This window comes from Haliotis rufescens, unplaced genomic scaffold (assembly GCF_023055435.1).
Source record: "Haliotis rufescens isolate VD_foot unplaced genomic scaffold, xgHalRufe1.0.p SCAF_59, whole genome shotgun sequence".
NCBI classification, from domain to species: domain Eukaryota; kingdom Metazoa; phylum Mollusca; class Gastropoda; order Lepetellida; family Haliotidae; genus Haliotis; species Haliotis rufescens.
The window spans coordinates 907,543-925,372 of record NW_025964323.1 but is presented as its reverse complement, the minus strand read 5'-3'; the positions used below and the strand labels follow the sequence as shown (position 1 = coordinate 925,372).

The 17,830-nt window shown below is 40.0% G+C and overlaps 2 protein-coding genes across 4 annotated transcripts; both read left to right on the top strand.

Annotated features, from left to right (window-relative positions):
- Window positions 1-418: 418 nt before the first annotated feature.
- LOC124142789 (tubulin beta chain-like) lies at window positions 419-8,863 on the top strand. 3 transcript variants are annotated; one of them, XM_046511450.2, is made up of 4 exons: window positions 419-542; window positions 7,069-7,177; window positions 7,507-7,862; window positions 7,998-8,863. In XM_046511450.2, the coding sequence occupies exons 1-4, from the start codon at window positions 486-488 to the stop codon at window positions 8,814-8,816; spliced, it is 1,341 nt and encodes a 446-aa protein (XP_046367406.1). In that variant the 5' UTR covers window positions 419-485; the 3' UTR covers window positions 8,817-8,863. The 3 variants fall into 3 exon arrangements, with proteins under 3 accessions (XP_046367406.1, XP_046367405.1, XP_046367404.1); XM_046511449.2 differs by lacking the exons at window positions 7,069-7,177; window positions 7,507-7,862; window positions 7,998-8,863 and adding exons at window positions 1,228-1,336; window positions 1,659-2,014; window positions 2,192-3,056 and having other exon boundaries at window positions 427-542; XM_046511448.2 differs by lacking the exon at window positions 419-542 and adding an exon at window positions 6,557-6,631.
- Window positions 8,864-12,306: 3,443 nt separating this feature from the next.
- On the top strand, window positions 12,307-14,624 carry LOC124142786 (tubulin beta chain-like). Its single transcript, XM_046511445.1, has 4 exons — window positions 12,307-12,391; window positions 12,829-12,937; window positions 13,269-13,624; window positions 13,760-14,624. Exons 1-4 carry the CDS (start codon window positions 12,335-12,337, stop codon window positions 14,576-14,578), a joined length of 1,341 nt encoding a protein of 446 aa, XP_046367401.1. The 5' UTR covers window positions 12,307-12,334; the 3' UTR covers window positions 14,579-14,624.
- The last annotated feature ends 3,206 nt before the right edge of the window (window positions 14,625-17,830 follow it).

Genomic DNA, 17,830 nt, shown 5'->3' with positions numbered 1-17,830 from the left:
GGACCTCATGTTACATGAATGAATAGGCTTGAAAAGAACCTGTTACATACATGAAATGTATAAACTGACTCGTAAAAAGAATCTAATATGCCAAAATGCTTCTTAATGTAAATCTGTCGATTATGACATGCATACATAACCTGTTGAACATCTTTGTATGACAATCGTAGGAAATATGGAAAACAGGAAAACATATATAAACATTTGTACACAGATCGAGAGAGATATCAGCGTCGCAGAAAGATATTATAACAGCTTTTATTGAATGAATAATAATGCTGCTTATCTGGGGCTTATCCAATGACAATAACAATTGACTTCGTTGGTAGTTACAGGCAGGGCAACGGCCAGCCAATCGGAAACAAGATTACAACACGGGGTTATATAAACAGTCTCCGTGCAGTTATGGTCAGTTACAACTCAAGTGCCCAACTTGTATTCAACAGGAGTAAGGATTTACCGCCTCCTTCCTTCCAACATTCAATATGCGTGAGATCGTCCATATGCAAGCTGGCCAGTGCGGCAACCAGATCGGTGCTAAGGTAATACATATTCCGTAAAAGCATTGAATATAAAAATATATTTGATGCATGTCATTTCATTAACAGGATAAATAGAATACCTCGGCTCGGCCATCGTCTTGCCTTAACAACTATATAATGATGGTGAAAAACAAGACAACATCCTCTCCCTGAAAGCCTTGGCAATTAAATTATAAAATAAAACTAAACAAACTGCATTTAACACACACAGACCAACACAGACACACACACAAACACACAGACACACACACACACACACACACACACACACACACACACACACACACACACACACACACACACACACACACAAACACTCACAGGGGTGTACATCATACTATGTTGTTTTGTTTTTGCATGCAATGAAATGAAAATCCAGCAAAAGGACAAATGAATACACACACAAGAAGCGTACAATCGTTATCGATATTTAATACATGCTCGGTTATTGTTTTGCATTAACAATTAATGGCGGTGAAAATCAAGAAATCAAACCCTCATGCAAGCCTTGGCATGTTAATTGTGAAACAAAACTAAACAAACTGCATTTCATCAACCAAGCAGTTAACCAATAGTCAGGTCTGAGTTTCAACAAAACGAGACAGAACGTTTTTGCTCTCTGCTACATGAGTTTTGGAGAAACATTTCAAACGTATATGATATATACTGTATTCTTTGACTCCAGTTCTGGGAGGTGGTCTCTGATGAGCACGGCATTGACCCCACCGGCACCTACCACGGTGACTCCGACCTGCAACTGGAGAGAATCAACGTCTACTATAATGAAGCTACAGGTTTGTTTTGAGAATGATTCTTTTTGCATAACATTTATGAGTATTGCCAGGACCATATGTACCTTTTCAGTATTGATGTTGTTTTTTCTCAATAACCTACATTTCACTGAAATAGCGAATAAGGGGTTTCTCTCCAGTACTTCTTCAAGAGGCAATCACTTTCAATTTCGTTATGCGTTTTAAGTCTACCCCGAGACAAAAGCTCGACGTACATAACGTGATCGTATACAGTTTACACTGTAATTAGGTGAGAGAATAAGGTTCACGTTGTACATATTGTACATATGTAACACATTTTCTAAAACGTAGCTAAATTTTCCAGGAGGCAAGTATGTTCCCCGTGCTGTTCTCGTGGATCTGGAGCCCGGAACCATGGACTCTGTTCGATCCGGTCCCTTCGGTCAAATCTTTCGTCCAGACAACTTTGTCTTCGGTCAGAGCGGTGCTGGCAACAACTGGGCCAAGGGTCACTACACAGAGGGCGCCGAACTGGTAGATTCCGTGTTGGATGTTGTCCGGAAGGAGGCGGAGAGCTGTGACTGTCTGCAGGGCTTCCAGCTGACCCACTCCCTGGGTGGCGGCACAGGGTCTGGCATGGGCACCCTCCTCATCAGCAAGATCAGGGAGGAATACCCCGACAGGATCATGAACACCTTCTCCGTTGTGCCATCACCAAAGGTATGTTGATAGAACACATTTGAAAGCGCTTTCTAAAATGTAAATGATGCTTTCGGTGTAGCTTTAAAATACCAGTTGGAGACTTTTACCTAACAACAAAGTCAATATATTATTTTTCTATTTTCCTATATACCATAACTGACAAGTCTGAATAATGTGATATTTTCTCTTTACCAGGTGTCGGACACAGTTGTTGAGCCATACAACGCTACCTTGTCTGTACATCAGCTAGTTGAAAACACTGACGAGTCCTACTGTATTGACAACGAGGCCCTCTACGACATCTGCTTCAGGACTCTAAAGCTGACCACACCCACCTACGGTGACCTCAACCATCTGGTGTCCGCCACCATGTCTGGAGTAACAACATGTCTTCGATTCCCCGGACAGTTGAATGCCGATCTCCGTAAATTGGCTGTCAACATGGTGCCCTTCCCTCGTCTCCACTTCTTCATGCCCGGATTCGCTCCACTCACATCCAGAGGAAGCCAGCAGTACCGTGCCCTGACTGTTCCCGAACTCACCCAGCAGATGTTCGATGCCAAGAACATGATGTCTGCCTGTGATCCCCGTCACGGACGTTACCTGACCGTGGCTGCCATGTTCCGAGGTCGTATGTCCATGAAGGAGGTTGATGAACAGATGCTCAACGTCCAAAACAAAAACAGCAGCTACTTTGTCGAATGGATCCCCAACAACGTTAAAACAGCCGTTTGTGACATCCCACCACGTGGTCTCAAGATGTCTGGCACCTTCATTGGTAACAGCACAGCCATTCAGGAGATCTTCAAACGTATCTCGGAGCAATTCACAGCCATGTTCCGTCGCAAGGCTTTCCTTCACTGGTACACTGGCGAGGGTATGGATGAGATGGAATTCACTGAGGCCGAATCCAATATGAACGATTTGGTGTCCGAGTACCAACAGTACCAGGACGCCACAGCCGAGGAAGAGGGAGAGTTTGACGAGGAAGAAGGAGAAGCCGAAGAAGCATAGACTTGCTATTGCCCTGTACAGTCAGAAATAAATCTGAATCCAATCAGCAATTTTGTTTCTATTTATATTCAACAGTTCATACCAGTATCGAAAAGTGAGATATAGTGATTTGGGTTTAACGACGCTTTTAACAGTATTCCAGTTATATTAACACAACGTGTCACCTTAACGGAAAACCGTAAGTGATGCAGGGCTCAGGCGTTTACCAATTTGGCGAAACCCACAAGCACGGGTAGGGACCTGACAAATGTTACAACATAACTAGGGCGAGGTTTGTCAAAGAAAACATGTTAATCGAAAATATTGAAGATAATTACCTGCCATGTGCCACTTTAGAAACAAGAATTATATTGAACGCGACGCCAAACCCAATTTCACCTCACCTCACCTCATCTTTTTTTTTTAAATGAACTCTAAACGACCATTTACATTTTCTAAAAGGTTGTTATCCATAATAAGTTATTCACTTGGTGAAAGGACAATAACTAGCCCTGAAACGTCATTGGAAACAATAAGAAGTTGTTATCCATAATTTTTTTTATCATTTTCTCGTGCGTAAAAACAAAGAGAATACGAAATATCATGAACATGGTCAAACTGTTTTCAAAAAGATTCTTTAGACCATGGTCTGTTTTATTCTTCCGATATCACGAAAAACTGTTTGGCGACAACGCGAATACTGGCAGTTGCATGCTCCATAAACCTATAGTTCTACTTTGAAGTATCAGCTAATATGGGCCATGACTTGTCCTCAAATCCAATAACAGGTGTAACTTCAAAGTAAAACCTAGCAAATAACGGAAATGTTGTGTATATATAAATAAATAAATAAATATATCTTGACTTTCGTTTTCTGGGTGATGAAATCAAACCATCAAAAGGTTTTACATTCGTTATCATTTTACAAGTAATGGACGGGGTTTTAAGATTATTATTAAAACAAATGAACTATTTAGGCGGTTTACACATTGACTTTCACACATATGCTTTAACACGATATGATAAGCACTAATCAGGGGGAAATCATTACTTTGTGTTTCTAGTCAAAAAAGTGCAAACGAAAATCACAGAATATCAAGTGACTTTTCATAACTTCGTCACCATTACTGATGCGACCTCTAGGACACTCTGTGTGATTTTCTTACGAGCATTAAACTTCTCTTCTGTTCTGTTCAGGACGCCAATAATTCTTTCCAAGACCAAACTGTATTTCATTTTAGTTGATCAACGTGATGATACGACCATTTTCTATCAATAAAAGGGACAAATACGCTTCCGGTGGCGCAGCACAGGTCGCAGCACAGGTCGAAATTCTGGGATATCATCCAGGTATCCACGGAAAGAAAATAACAAAGGCAACATTCCTTCCCTTGAGAATTGTCAGAGATCAGATCCCCACGAAGACGTGCATCACCGTGATTGAATTATGTGTGATCAACACTGTAAATGGCCCAGACAATACCGACGACCGGGCACTTAATAATTAGTGTGATGACTAATGGGGAATATTACCTTTGGTTCGAAGATATCCAAACAATTGGCAGACCCGTTAATCGTAGCTTGAGCTGGTGTCACAGTTCTTGATAATTGGCCCTGACGATGCTGGTGTACACAGACTGAGTGGCCCAATAGAGTGAATGTTGCTATACTTTAAGATAACCCAAGCATATACAAATTGGAAGAATACGAAAAACTACACCTCTCCGTGTGTTAATGTCACTGTGCCCTCACCCTTTGTGTTGTCAAATGGGATTAAGAGCTACAGCTCGCTGCATGTTTGCTTTTTAGCGGACATGTGCAGGTGAAGTAAGCATCAACATTGCCCAATTAGTGTTGGCCCATGTGGATACCTGATAGATGAACACTTTTAAAACGTTACACATGTTATATTTGGGATAACACTTTCTTAGTAACGTACAGATTCTCGTACTTTTGGGGTTGAGTCAAATCCGGGATTCTAACCCACACTAATATAACATTTGTTACATTTGACCACTTTCTAAATGGCATTGTGTATTCGTATTCACTTTTAAGATGATTTTCGTAAAGGAAATTCATAATTATGTTGATTAGTTAGTGTGCCACGTGTATAGATTTGTTGTACCGATCACACAATCATTGGCAAATGTTCATTGAAATGTTCGGTTTGTTGGGTGGACAAAATTTCGTTCGTAACAATCAAGTATTTACAATCATCAACAGACGAAACACCACTTTACGTTGGCCCGGGTTCGATTCCCAATATTGGCACAATGTGTGAAGCCCATTTCTGGCAAACCTGTCGTGATAACAGCGGCGTAGAATCATACTCACTCCACCAACAACAGCATTTTCATTACCAATGAGATATTATCTAATCAGCAAGATCCACTACATTTTAACAAAACCTAGCACACAAGCAAAGGTGATGTTTGAAACACTGCAACACCAGCAATGACACCAGGCTTTTTTAAAATAATGAAAACCGTCAACGTCAGAGAATAACCAAGCCCAATTATCTGCCGAAACAGATTCCATTGGGCATAAAAAGCAAAATAGCGGTGAAAATTATATGAATGGATAATTGAAAACTCAAAAAGTGTGTAAAAAAAGAAAGTGTTTGTTGCGTGACGCATGGAAAGATTACGTTTGTGATTACATATATGCTCAGTAAAAGGGTAAGGAATGACGTTCCACTTCTATCATTGATTCATTTTACTTTGAAAGCAGAAAACGAAATATATTTGAAAATGTTTTTCTACTATTCAACGGAGTCAAGTTTTCAGCATTCCTGATTTTCAGGGTCGACGTATCTATTAATAAAGCAAATAAAACTAAAACGTCTGATCATTGTTAATGACCCTTTGGCGGGTGGAAGAAGCTGATATATAAATGGCGGTGAGAGGGAATGAAAAGAGTTAGATTTTGAATCTAATCAATATACATATATATTTATATTTGGCTATTGATTGTGTATGGGTACGTACATGTATGTATGTATTTATGAATGCATGTGTATGTATGGTAAGATGTGTATGTATGGTTAGATATACGTGTGTGTATGTGATGTTTATTAACCTGCAAAACACATTACACTGACATCTAAATGATTTTGTATACTGTGATGTAACATGCATAAACAGGATTGAAAAGAACATGTTACATACATTAAATCTTACATACAATAAAACATTTTTGGGTTATCTGCACTTGTGTTATCCTTTGGATTGTGTAATGTATAAACTGACTTGTAAACAAATATAATGTGCCAAAATGTTTCTAAATGTAAATCTTTCGAATATGAAATACATACATAACCTGCCGGTGTACATTATAGAAAAATATGAACAGCAAATGAAACGACAAATATGTACAGCGTCGCAGTAACATATTATAATAGCTTCAGTTGAATGAACATAATGCTGCTTAACCGGAGCTTAACCAATGGCGATAACAATTGACTATGTTGGTAGTTACAGGCAGGGCAACAGCCAGCCAATCAGGAACAAGATTACACCAGAGGGTTATATAAACAGTCCCCGTGTAGTTCAGTTACAACTCAAGTGCCTTCCTCCAACATTCAACATGCGTGAGATCGTCCATATGCAAGCTGGCCAGTGCGGCAATCAGATCGGTGCTAAGGTAAATTAATATTCCGTAACAGTATTGACTATGAAAATATATTTGACGTCTGTCATTTCGCATCAATTATATGAAAAACTACGAATAGGACAAATGAAAAGCCAGTAACAGGACAAACTCATGATCAAAGTAATAAATGGATAAACAAGATGCTTACAATCGTAATATATATTTAATACATGCTCGGCCATTGTCTTGTCGCAACAAACAGTGACAGTACAAAACAAGACAGCAACCACTTCATGTAAGCCTTGACAATTTAACTTAAAAATAACCAAAACTGCATTTAATATAAAAAGCAGTTAACCATCAAGTCTAATTTACAACAAAACGAGATGAATAAAAACAAGATACTTCGCAGATTCCTCGCGATGACGTTACATTTTTGGGGAAATATTTCAAACGTTTATGATATAAACTGTATTCTTTAATTTCAGTTCTGGGAGGTGATCTCTGATGAGCACGGCATTGACCCCACCGGTACCTACCACGGTGACTCCGACCTGCAACTGGAGAGAATCAACGTCTACTACAATGAAGCTACAGGTTTGTTTTTGTTAGAAGTATTTTTTTCGCATACGAGTATAGCCATGACTACAGATCTCTTCAGTGTTGAAGTTGTATTTTCTTAATAACCTACATTTCACTGAAATCGACTCTGAGAATGACGGTTTTCCATCTAATACTCCTCCAAAAGGCAATCCCTTTCAATTATTTTATACGTTTTAAGTCTGCTCCGAGGCAAATAGGCGACAAACCTAAAGCTATTCTAGACAATTTACAGTACAAGTAAGCTAAAGTGAAAGCATACGGTTTAGGCTGTACATATAATGCATATGTAACAACAACTAAAACCAAGGTGCTAAATGTTTCAGGAGGCAAGTATGTTCCCCGTGCTGTTCTCGTGGATCTGGAGCCCGGAACCATGGACTCTGTTCGATCCGGTCCTTTCGGTCAAATCTTTCGTCCAGACAACTTTGTCTTCGGTCAGAGCGGTGCTGGCAACAACTGGGCCAAGGGTCACTACACAGAGGGCGCCGAGCTGGTAGACTCCGTGTTGGATGTTGTCCGGAAGGAGGCGGAGAGCTGTGACTGTCTGCAGGGCTTCCAGCTGACCCACTCCCTGGGTGGCGGCACAGGGTCTGGCATGGGCACCCTCCTCATCAGCAAGATCAGGGAGGAGTATCCCGACAGGATCATGAACACCTTCTCCGTTGTGCCATCACCAAAGGTACGTTTATAAAGATGTAGCTGTAAAATACCAGTTGGAGACTTTTACCTATAAACAAATTCAATTCATTGTTTTTCGAGTCTCCTTTATGCCATAACTAACCAACCTAAATGATGTGACATTTTCGTTTTACAGGTGTCGGACACAGTTGTTGAGCCATACAACGCCACATTGTCTATACATCAGCTTGTTGAGAACACTGACGAGTCCTACTGTATTGACAACGAGGCCCTCTACGACATCTGCTTCAGGACATTGAAACTGACCACACCCACCTACGGTGACCTCAACCATCTAGTGTCCGCCACCATGTCCGGAGTAACAACATGTCTTCGATTCCCCGGACAGTTGAATGCTGATCTCCGTAAATTGGCTGTCAACATGGTACCCTTCCCTCGTCTCCACTTCTTCATGCCCGGATTCGCTCCACTCACATCCAGAGGAAGTCAGCAGTACCGTGCCCTGACTGTGCCCGAACTCACCCAGCAGATGTTCGATGCCAAGAACATGATGTCTGCCTGTGATCCCCGTCACGGACGATATTTGACCGTTGCTGCCATGTTCCGAGGTCGCATGTCCATGAAGGAGGTTGATGAACAGATGCTCAACGTCCAAAACAAAAACAGCAGCTACTTTGTCGAATGGATCCCCAACAACGTTAAAACAGCCGTTTGTGACATCCCGCCACGTGGTCTCAAGATGTCTGGCACCTTCATTGGTAACAGCACAGCCATTCAGGAGATCTTCAAACGTATCTCGGAGCAATTCACAGCCATGTTCCGTCGCAAGGCTTTCCTTCACTGGTACACTGGCGAGGGTATGGATGAGATGGAGTTCACTGAGGCCGAATCCAATATGAACGATTTGGTGTCCGAGTACCAACAGTACCAGGACGCCACAGCCGAGGAAGAGGGAGAGTTTGACGAGGAAGAAGGAGAAGCAGAAGAAGCATAGACTTGCTATTGCCCTGTACAGTCAGAAATAAATCTGAATCCAATCAGCAATTTTGTTTCTATTTATATTCAACAGTTCATACCAGTATCGAAAAGTGAGTTATAGTGATTTGGGTTTAACGACGCTTTTAACAGTATTCCAGTTATATTAACACAACGTGTCACCTTAACGGAAAACCGTAAGTGATGCAGGGCTCAGACGTTTACCAATTTGGCGAAACCCACAAGCACGGGTAGGGACCTGACAAATGTTACAACATAACTAGGGCGAGGTTTGTCAAAGAAAACATGTTAATCGAAAATATTGAAGATACAATTACCTGCCATGTGCCACTTTAGAATCAAGAACTATCTAGAACGCGACGCCAAACCCAATTTCACCTCACCTCACCTCATCTTTTTTTTTTTTAAATGAACTCTAAACGAACATTTACATTTTCGAAAAAGGTTGTTATCCACAATAAGTTATTCACTTGGTGAAAGGACAATAACTAGCCCTGAAACGTCATTGGAAACAATAAGAAGTTGTTATCCATAAAAGATTTTTATCATGTTCTCGTGCGTAAATACAAAGAGAATACGAAATATCATGAACATGGTCAAACTGTTTTCAAAGAGATTCTTTAGACCATGGTCTGTTTTATTCTTCCGATATCACGAAAAACTGTTTGGCGACAACGCGAATACTGGCAGTTGCATGCTCCATAAACCTATAGTTCTACTTTGAAGTATCAGCTAATATGGGCCATGACTTGTCCTCAAATCTAATAACAGGTGTAACCTCAAAGTAAAACGTAGCCAATAACGGAAATGTCGTGTATATATAAATAAACATATTTGGACTTTCGTTTTCTGGGTGATGAAATCAAACAATCAAAAGGTTTTACATTCGTGATCATTTTACAATTAATGGATGGGGTTTTAAGATTAATATTAAAACAAATGAACTATTTAGGCGGTTTACACATTGACTTTCACACATATACTTTAACACGATATGATCAGCACTAATCAGGGGGAAATCATTACTTTGTGTTTCTAGTCAAAAAAGTGCAAACGAAAATCACAGAATATCAAGTGACTTTTCATAACTTCGTCACCATTACTGATGCGACCTCTAGGACGCCAATAATTCTTTCCAAGACCAAACTGTATTTCATTTTAATCGATCAAGATGATGATACGACCATTTTCTATCAATAAAAGGGACAAATACGCTTCCGGGTGGCGCAGCACAGGTCGCGAAGTAGTCGAAATTCTGGGATATCATCCAGGTATCCACGGAAAGAAAATAACAAAGGCAACATTCCTTCCCTTGAGAATTGTCAGAGATCAGATCCCCACGAAGACGTGCATCACAGTGATTGAATAATGTGTGATCAACACTGTAAATGGCCCAGACAATACCGACGACCGGGCACTTAATAATTAGTGTGATGACTAATAGGGAATATTACCTTTGGTTCGAAGATATCCAAACAATTGGCAGACCCGTTAATCGTAGCTTGAGCTGGTGTCACAGTTTTTGATAATTGGCCCTGACGATGCTGGTGTACACAGACTGAGTGGCCCAATAGAGTGAATGTTGCTATACTTTAAGATAACCCAAGCATATACAAATTGGAAGAATACGAAAAACTACACCTCTCCGTGTGTTAATGTCACTGTGCCCTCACCCTTTGTGTTGTCATATGGGATTAAGAGCTACAGCTCGCTGCATGTTTGCTTTTTAGCGGACATGTGCAGGTGAAGTAAGCATCAACATTGCCCAATTAGTGTTGGCCCATGTGGATACCTGATAGATGAACACTTTTAAAACGTTACACATGTTATATTTGGGATAACACTTTCTTAGTAACGTACAGATTCTCGTACTTTTGGGGTTGAGTCAAATCCGGGATTCTAACCCACACTAATATAACATTTGTTACATTTGACCACTTTCTAAATGGCATTGTGTATTCGTATTCACTTTTAAGATGATTTTCGTAAAGGAAATTCATAATTATGTTGATTAGTTAGTGTGCCATGTGTATAGATTTGTTGTACCGATCACACAATCATTGGCAAATGTTCATTGAAATGTTCGGTTTGTTGCTAACTCCCAGGGTGGACAAAATTTCGTTCGTAACAATCAAGTATTTACAATCATCAACAGACGAAACACCACTTTACGTTGGCCCGGGTTCGATTCCCAATATTGGCACAATGTGTGAAGCCCATTTCTGGCAAACCTGCCGTGATAACAGCGGCGTAGAATCATACTCACTCCACCAACAACAGCATTTTCATTACCAATGAGATATTATCTAATCAGCAAGATGCACTACATTTTAACAAAACCTAGCACACAAGCAAAGGTGATGTTTGAAACACTGCAACACCAGCAATGACACCAGGCCTTTTAAAATAATGAAAACCGTCAACGTCAGAGAATAACCAAGCCCAATTATCTGCCGAAACAGATTCCATTGGGCATAAAAAGCAAAATAGCGGTGAAAATTATATGAATGGATAATTGAAAACTCAAAAAGTGTGTAAAAAAAGAAAGTGTTTGTTGCGTGACGCATGGAAAGATTACGTTTGTGATTACATATATGCTCAGTAAAAGGGTAAGGAATGACGTTCCACTTCTATCATTGATTCATTTTACTTTGAAAGCAGAAAACGAAATATATTTGAAAATGTTTTTCTACTATTCAACGGAGTCAGGTTTTCAGCATTCCTGATTTTCAGGGTCGACGTATCTATTAATAAAGCAAATAAAACTAAAACGTCTGATCATTGTTAATGACCCTTTGGCGGGTGGAAGAAGCTGATATATAAATGGCGGTGAGAGGGAATGAAAAGAGTTAGATTTTGAATCTAAACAATATACATATATATTTATATTTGGCTATTGATTGTGTATGGGTACGTACATGTATGTATGTATTTATGAATGCATGTGTATGTATGGTAAGATGTGTATGTATGGTTAGATATACGTGTGTGTATGTGATGTTTATTAACCTGCAAAACACATTACACTGACATCTAAACCATTTTGTGTACTGTGATGTAACATGCATAAACAGGATTGAAAAGAACATGTTACATACATTAAATCTTACATACAATAAAACATTTTTGGGTTATCTGCACTTGTGTTATCCTTTGGATTGTGTAATGTATAAACTGACTTGTAAACAAATATAATGTGCCAAAATGTTTCTAAATGTTAATCTTTCGAATATGAAATACATACATAACCTGCCGGTGTACATCATAGAAAAATATGAACAGCAAATGAGACGACAAATATGTACAGCGTCGCAGTAACATATTATAATAGCTTCAGTTGAATGAACATAATGCTGCTTAACCGGAGCTTAACCAATGGCGATAACAATTGACTATGTTGGTAGTTACAGGCAGGGCAACAGCCAGCCAATCAGGAACAAGATTACACCAGAGGGTTATATAAACAGTCCCCGTGTAGTTCAGTTACAACTCAAGTGCCTTCCTCCAACATTCAACATGCGTGAGATCGTCCATATGCAAGCTGGCCAGTGCGGCAATCAGATCGGTGCTAAGGTAAATTAATATTCCGTAACAGTATTGACTATGAAAATATATTTGACGTCTGTCATTTCGCATCAATTATATGAAAAACTACGAATAGGACAAATGAAAAGCCAGTAACAGGACAAACTCATGATCAAAGTAATAAATAGATAAACAAGATGCTTACAATTGTAATAGATATTTAATACATGCTCGGCCATTGTCTTGTCGCAACAAACAGTGACAGTACAAAACAAGACAGCAACCACTTCATGTAAGCCTTGACAATTTAACTTAAAAATAACCAAAACTGCATTTAATATAAAAAGCAGTTAACCATCAAGTCTAATTTACAACAAAACGAGATGAATAAAAACAAGATACTTCGCAGATTCCTCGCGATGACGTTACATTTTTGGGGAAATATTTCAAACGTTTATGGTATAAACTGTATTCTTTAATTTCAGTTCTGGGAGGTGATCTCTGATGAGCACGGCATTGACCCCACCGGTACCTACCACGGTGACTCCGACCTGCAACTGGAGAGAATCAACGTCTACTACAATGAAGCTACAGGTTTGTTTTTGTTAGAAGTATTTTTTTCGCATACGAGTATAGCCTGGACTACAGATAGCTCTTCAGTGTTGAAGTTGTATTTTCTTAATAACCTACATTTCACTAAAATAGACTCTGAGAATGACGGTTTTCCATCTAATACTCCTCCAAAAGGCAATCCCTTTCAATTATTTTATACGTTTTAAGTCTGCTCCGAGGCAAATAGGCGACGAACCTAAAGCTATTCTAGACAATTTACAGTACAAGTAAGCTAAAGTGAAAGCATACGGTTTAGGCTGTACATATAATGCATATGTAACAACAACTAAAACCAAGGTGCTAAATGTTTCAGGAGGCAAGTATGTTCCCCGTGCTGTTCTCGTGGATCTGGAGCCCGGAACCATGGACTCTGTTCGATCCGGCCCTTTCGGTCAAATCTTTCGTCCAGACAACTTTGTCTTCGGTCAGAGTGGTGCTGGCAACAACTGGGCCAAAGGTCACTACACAGAGGGCGCCGAGCTGGTAGATTCCGTGTTGGATGTTGTCCGGAAGGAGGCGGAGAGCTGTGACTGTCTGCAGGGCTTCCAGCTGACCCACTCCCTGGGTGGCGGCACAGGGTCTGGCATGGGCACCCTCCTCATCAGCAAGATCAGGGAGGAGTATCCCGACAGGATCATGAACACCTTCTCCGTTGTGCCATCACCAAAGGTATGTTTATAAAGGTGTAGCTGTAAAATACCAGTTGGAGACTTTTACCTATAAACAAAGTCAATTCATTGTTTTTCGAGTCTCCTTTATGCCATAACTAACCAACCTTAATGATGTGACATTTTCGTTTTACAGGTGTCGGACACAGTTGTTGAGCCATACAACGCCACATTGTCTATACATCAGCTGGTTGAGAACACTGACGAGTCCTACTGTATTGACAACGAGGCCCTCTACGACATCTGCTTCAGGACATTGAAACTGACCACACCCACCTACGGTGACCTCAACCATCTAGTGTCCGCCACCATGTCCGGAGTAACAACATGTCTTCGATTCCCTGGACAGTTGAATGCTGATCTCCGTAAATTGGCTGTCAACATGGTACCCTTCCCTCGTCTCCACTTCTTCATGCCCGGATTCGCTCCACTCACATCCAGAGGAAGTCAGCAGTACCGTGCCCTGACTGTGCCCGAACTCACCCAGCAGATGTTCGATGCCAAGAACATGATGTCTGCATGTGATCCCCGTCACGGACGATATTTGACCGTTGCTGCCATGTTCCGAGGTCGTATGTCCATGAAGGAGGTTGATGAACAGATGCTCAACGTCCAAAACAAAAACAGCAGCTACTTTGTCGAATGGATCCCCAACAACGTTAAAACAGCCGTTTGTGACATCCCACCACGTGGTCTCAAGATGTCTGGCACCTTCATTGGTAACAGCACAGCCATTCAGGAGATCTTCAAACGTATCTCGGAGCAATTCACAGCCATGTTCCGTCGCAAGGCTTTCCTTCACTGGTACACTGGCGAGGGTATGGATGAGATGGAGTTCACTGAGGCCGAATCCAATATGAACGATTTGGTGTCCGAGTACCAACAGTACCAGGACGCCACAGCCGAGGAAGAGGGAGAGTTTGACGAGGAAGAAGGAGAAGCCGAAGAAGCATAGACTTGCTATTGCCCTGTACAGTCAGAAATAAATCTGAATCCAATCAGCAATTTTGTTTCTATCTATATTCAACAGTTCATACCAGTATCGAAAAGTGAGATATAGTGATTTGGGTTTAACGACGCTTTTAACAGTATTCCAGTTATATTAACACAACGTGTCACCTTAACGGAAAACCGTAAGTGATGCAGGGCTCAGACGTTTACCAAATTGGCGAAACCCACAAGCACGGGTAGGGACCTGACAAATGTTACAACATAACTAGGGCGAGGTTTGTCAAAGAAAACATGTTAATCGAAAATATTGAAGATACAATTACCTGCCATGTGCCACTTTAGAATGAAGAACTATCTAGAACGCGACGCCAAACCCAATTTCACCTCACCTCACCTCATCTTTTTTTTTTTTAAATGAACTCTAAACGAACATTTACATTTTCTAAAAGGTTGTTATCCATAATAAGTTATTCACTTGGTGAAAGGACAATAACTAGCCCTGAAACGTCATTGGAAACAATAAGAAGTTGTTATCCATAAAAGATTTTTATCATGTTCTCGTGCGTAAAAACAAAGAGAATACGAAATATCATGTCAAACTGTTTTCAAAGAGATTCTTTAGACCATGGGCTGTTTTATTCTTCCGATATCACGAAAAACTGTTTGGCGACAACGCGAATACTGGCAGTTGCATGCTCCATAAACCTATAGTTCTACTTTGACGTATCAGCTAATATGGGCAATGACTTGTCCTCAAATCCAATAACAGGTGTAACTTCAAAGTAAAACGTAGCCAATAACGGAAATGTCGTGTATATATAAATAAACATATTTGGACTTTCGTTTTCTGGGTGATGAAATCAAACCATCAAAAGGTTTTACATTCGTTATCATTTTACAATTAATGGACGGGTTTTTAAAATTAATATTAAAACAAATGAACTATTTAGGCGGTTTACACATTGACTTTCACACATATACTTTAATCACGATATGATAAGCACTAATCAGGGGGAAATCATTACTTTGTGTTTCTAGTCAAAAAAGTGCAAACGAAAATCACAGAATATCTAGTGACTTTTCATAACTTCGTCACCATTACTGATGCGACCTCTAGGACGCCAACAATTCTTTCCAAGACCAAACTGTATTCAATTTTAGTTGATCAACATGATGATACGATCATTTTCTATCAATAAAAGGGACAAATACGCTTCCGGGTGGCGCAGCACAGGTCCCAGCACAGGTCGAAATTCTGGGATATCATCCAGGTATCCACGGAAAGAAAATAACAAAGGCAACATTCCTTCCCTTGAGAATTGTCAGAGATCAGATCCCCACGAAGATGTGCATAACAGTGATTGAATAATGTGTGATCAACACTGTAATTGGCCCAGACAATACCGACGACCGGGTATTTAATAATTAGTGTGATGACTAATTACCTTTGGTTCGAAGATATCCAAACAATTGGCAGACCCGTTAATCGTAGCTTGAGCTGGTGTCACAGTTTTTGATAATTGGCCCTGACGATGCTGGTGTACACACACTGACTGGCCTAATAGAGTGAATGTTGCTAAACTTTAAGATAACCCAAGCATGTACAAATGGGAAGAACATGGAAAACTACACCACTGCGTTTGTTGACGTCACTGTGCCCTCACCCTGGGTGTTGTTATTTGGGATTAAGAGCTACAGCTCTCTGCATTTTTGTTTGTTTGCGGACATGTGCAGGAGAAGTAAGCATCAGCACTGCCCAATTAGTATTGGTTAATGTGGGTACCTGATAGATGAACACTTTTAAGGTTTAACACATGTTATATTTGGGATACCACTTTATTAGTAACGTTCAGATTCTCAAACGTTTTGGGTTGTGTCCCATCCGGGATTCTAACCCACACTGCCAGGGTTAGATCGCTGACTGTGTGTGCTGGCGATTAGGTGACTCACTCTGGCAGTGTGGGATGGGACTCAACCCAAACAGTACGAGAATCTACTTTACTAAGAAGGTGTTATCCCAAATATATCATTTGTTACATTTGACCACTTTCTAAATGGCATTGTGTATTCGTCTTCACTTTTAAGATGATTTTAATAAAGGCAATTCATATGTTGATTAGTTAGTGTGCCATGTGTATAGATTGTTGTACAATCATTTGCAGATGTTCATGTAAATGTTCGGTTTGTTGCTAACTCACAGGGTGGACAAAATTCCGTTCGTAACAATCATGTATTTACAATCAGCAACAGAAGAAACATCACTGTGCGTTGGCCACAATCAACACATTCAACACTTTTATCACAACTTATCGTGATATACACAACACTCCTGGAGATGACAAGGACATTGTAATTTAAGAATTTCTTCCTAAGGGGAAAACCACAGTTCGGAGTGAGAGGAAGATCCACGACATTTTAACAAAAGATAGCACACAAGCAAAGCTAATGTTGGAAACACTGCAACACCAACAATGACACCAGGCGTTCAATTTAATGAAAAACGTCAAAACCAGATAATAACCAAGCCTTATTATCTGCCAAAGCAGATTCCATTGGGCATAAAAAGCAAAATAGCGGTGAAAATGTATGAATGGATAATTGAAGACTCAAACAGTTGGGACAAAAAACGGAAGTGTTTGTTGCCAGGCGCATAGGAAAGATTACGTTTGTGATTACATATATGCTCAGTAAAACGGCAAGGAAATGACATAAGGAATGACGTTCTACTACTATCATTGATTCATTTTACTTTAAAAGCAGAAAACGAAACAGTTTTTCTACTTGTCAAAGGAGTCAATGGTATATAAAAAGTTTAGAACTGGATTTCAAGCTTTCAGCATTCCTGATTTTCAGGGTCGGTGTATAAGGTAATAAAGAAAATATAACTAAAACGCCTGATCATTGTTAATGACCCTTTGGCGGGTGGGGGACGCTCATATGTTGATGACGGTGAGAGGGAATAAAAACATTTAGATTCTGACACTAAACAATATACATATATGTTGATATTTGGCTATTGAATAAGGTCATATGACTATGTGAATGGGTACGTACATGTTTGTACTTATGAATGTGTGTGTATAAATGGTAAGTTGTGTATGTATGGTTAGCTATAGATGTGTATGTATGGTTAGATATACGTGTGTGTATGTGATGTTTATTAACCTGAAAAACTCACTGCAGTGACATCTAACCATTTTGTGTACTGTGATGTCACATGCATAAACAGGATTGAAAAGAGCATGTTAAATACATT

Excerpts from the sequence above, each read along its gene's own strand:
- LOC124142789 (XM_046511450.2), top strand. The coding sequence starts at position 486 with ATGCGTGAGATCGTCCATATGCAAGCTGGCCAGTGCGGCAACCAGATC. Across the intron at positions 543-7,068 it reads GCAACCAGATCGGTGCTAAG|TTCTGGGAGGTGATCTCTGA; the intron begins GTAATACATATT and ends CTTTAATTTCAG. Across the intron at positions 7,863-7,997 it reads CCGTTGTGCCATCACCAAAG|GTGTCGGACACAGTTGTTGA; the intron begins GTACGTTTATAA and ends TTCGTTTTACAG.
- LOC124142786 (XM_046511445.1), top strand. The coding sequence starts at position 12,335 with ATGCGTGAGATCGTCCATATGCAAGCTGGCCAGTGCGGCAATCAGATC. Across the intron at positions 12,392-12,828 it reads GCAATCAGATCGGTGCTAAG|TTCTGGGAGGTGATCTCTGA; the intron begins GTAAATTAATAT and ends CTTTAATTTCAG. Across the intron at positions 13,625-13,759 it reads CCGTTGTGCCATCACCAAAG|GTGTCGGACACAGTTGTTGA; the intron begins GTATGTTTATAA and ends TTCGTTTTACAG.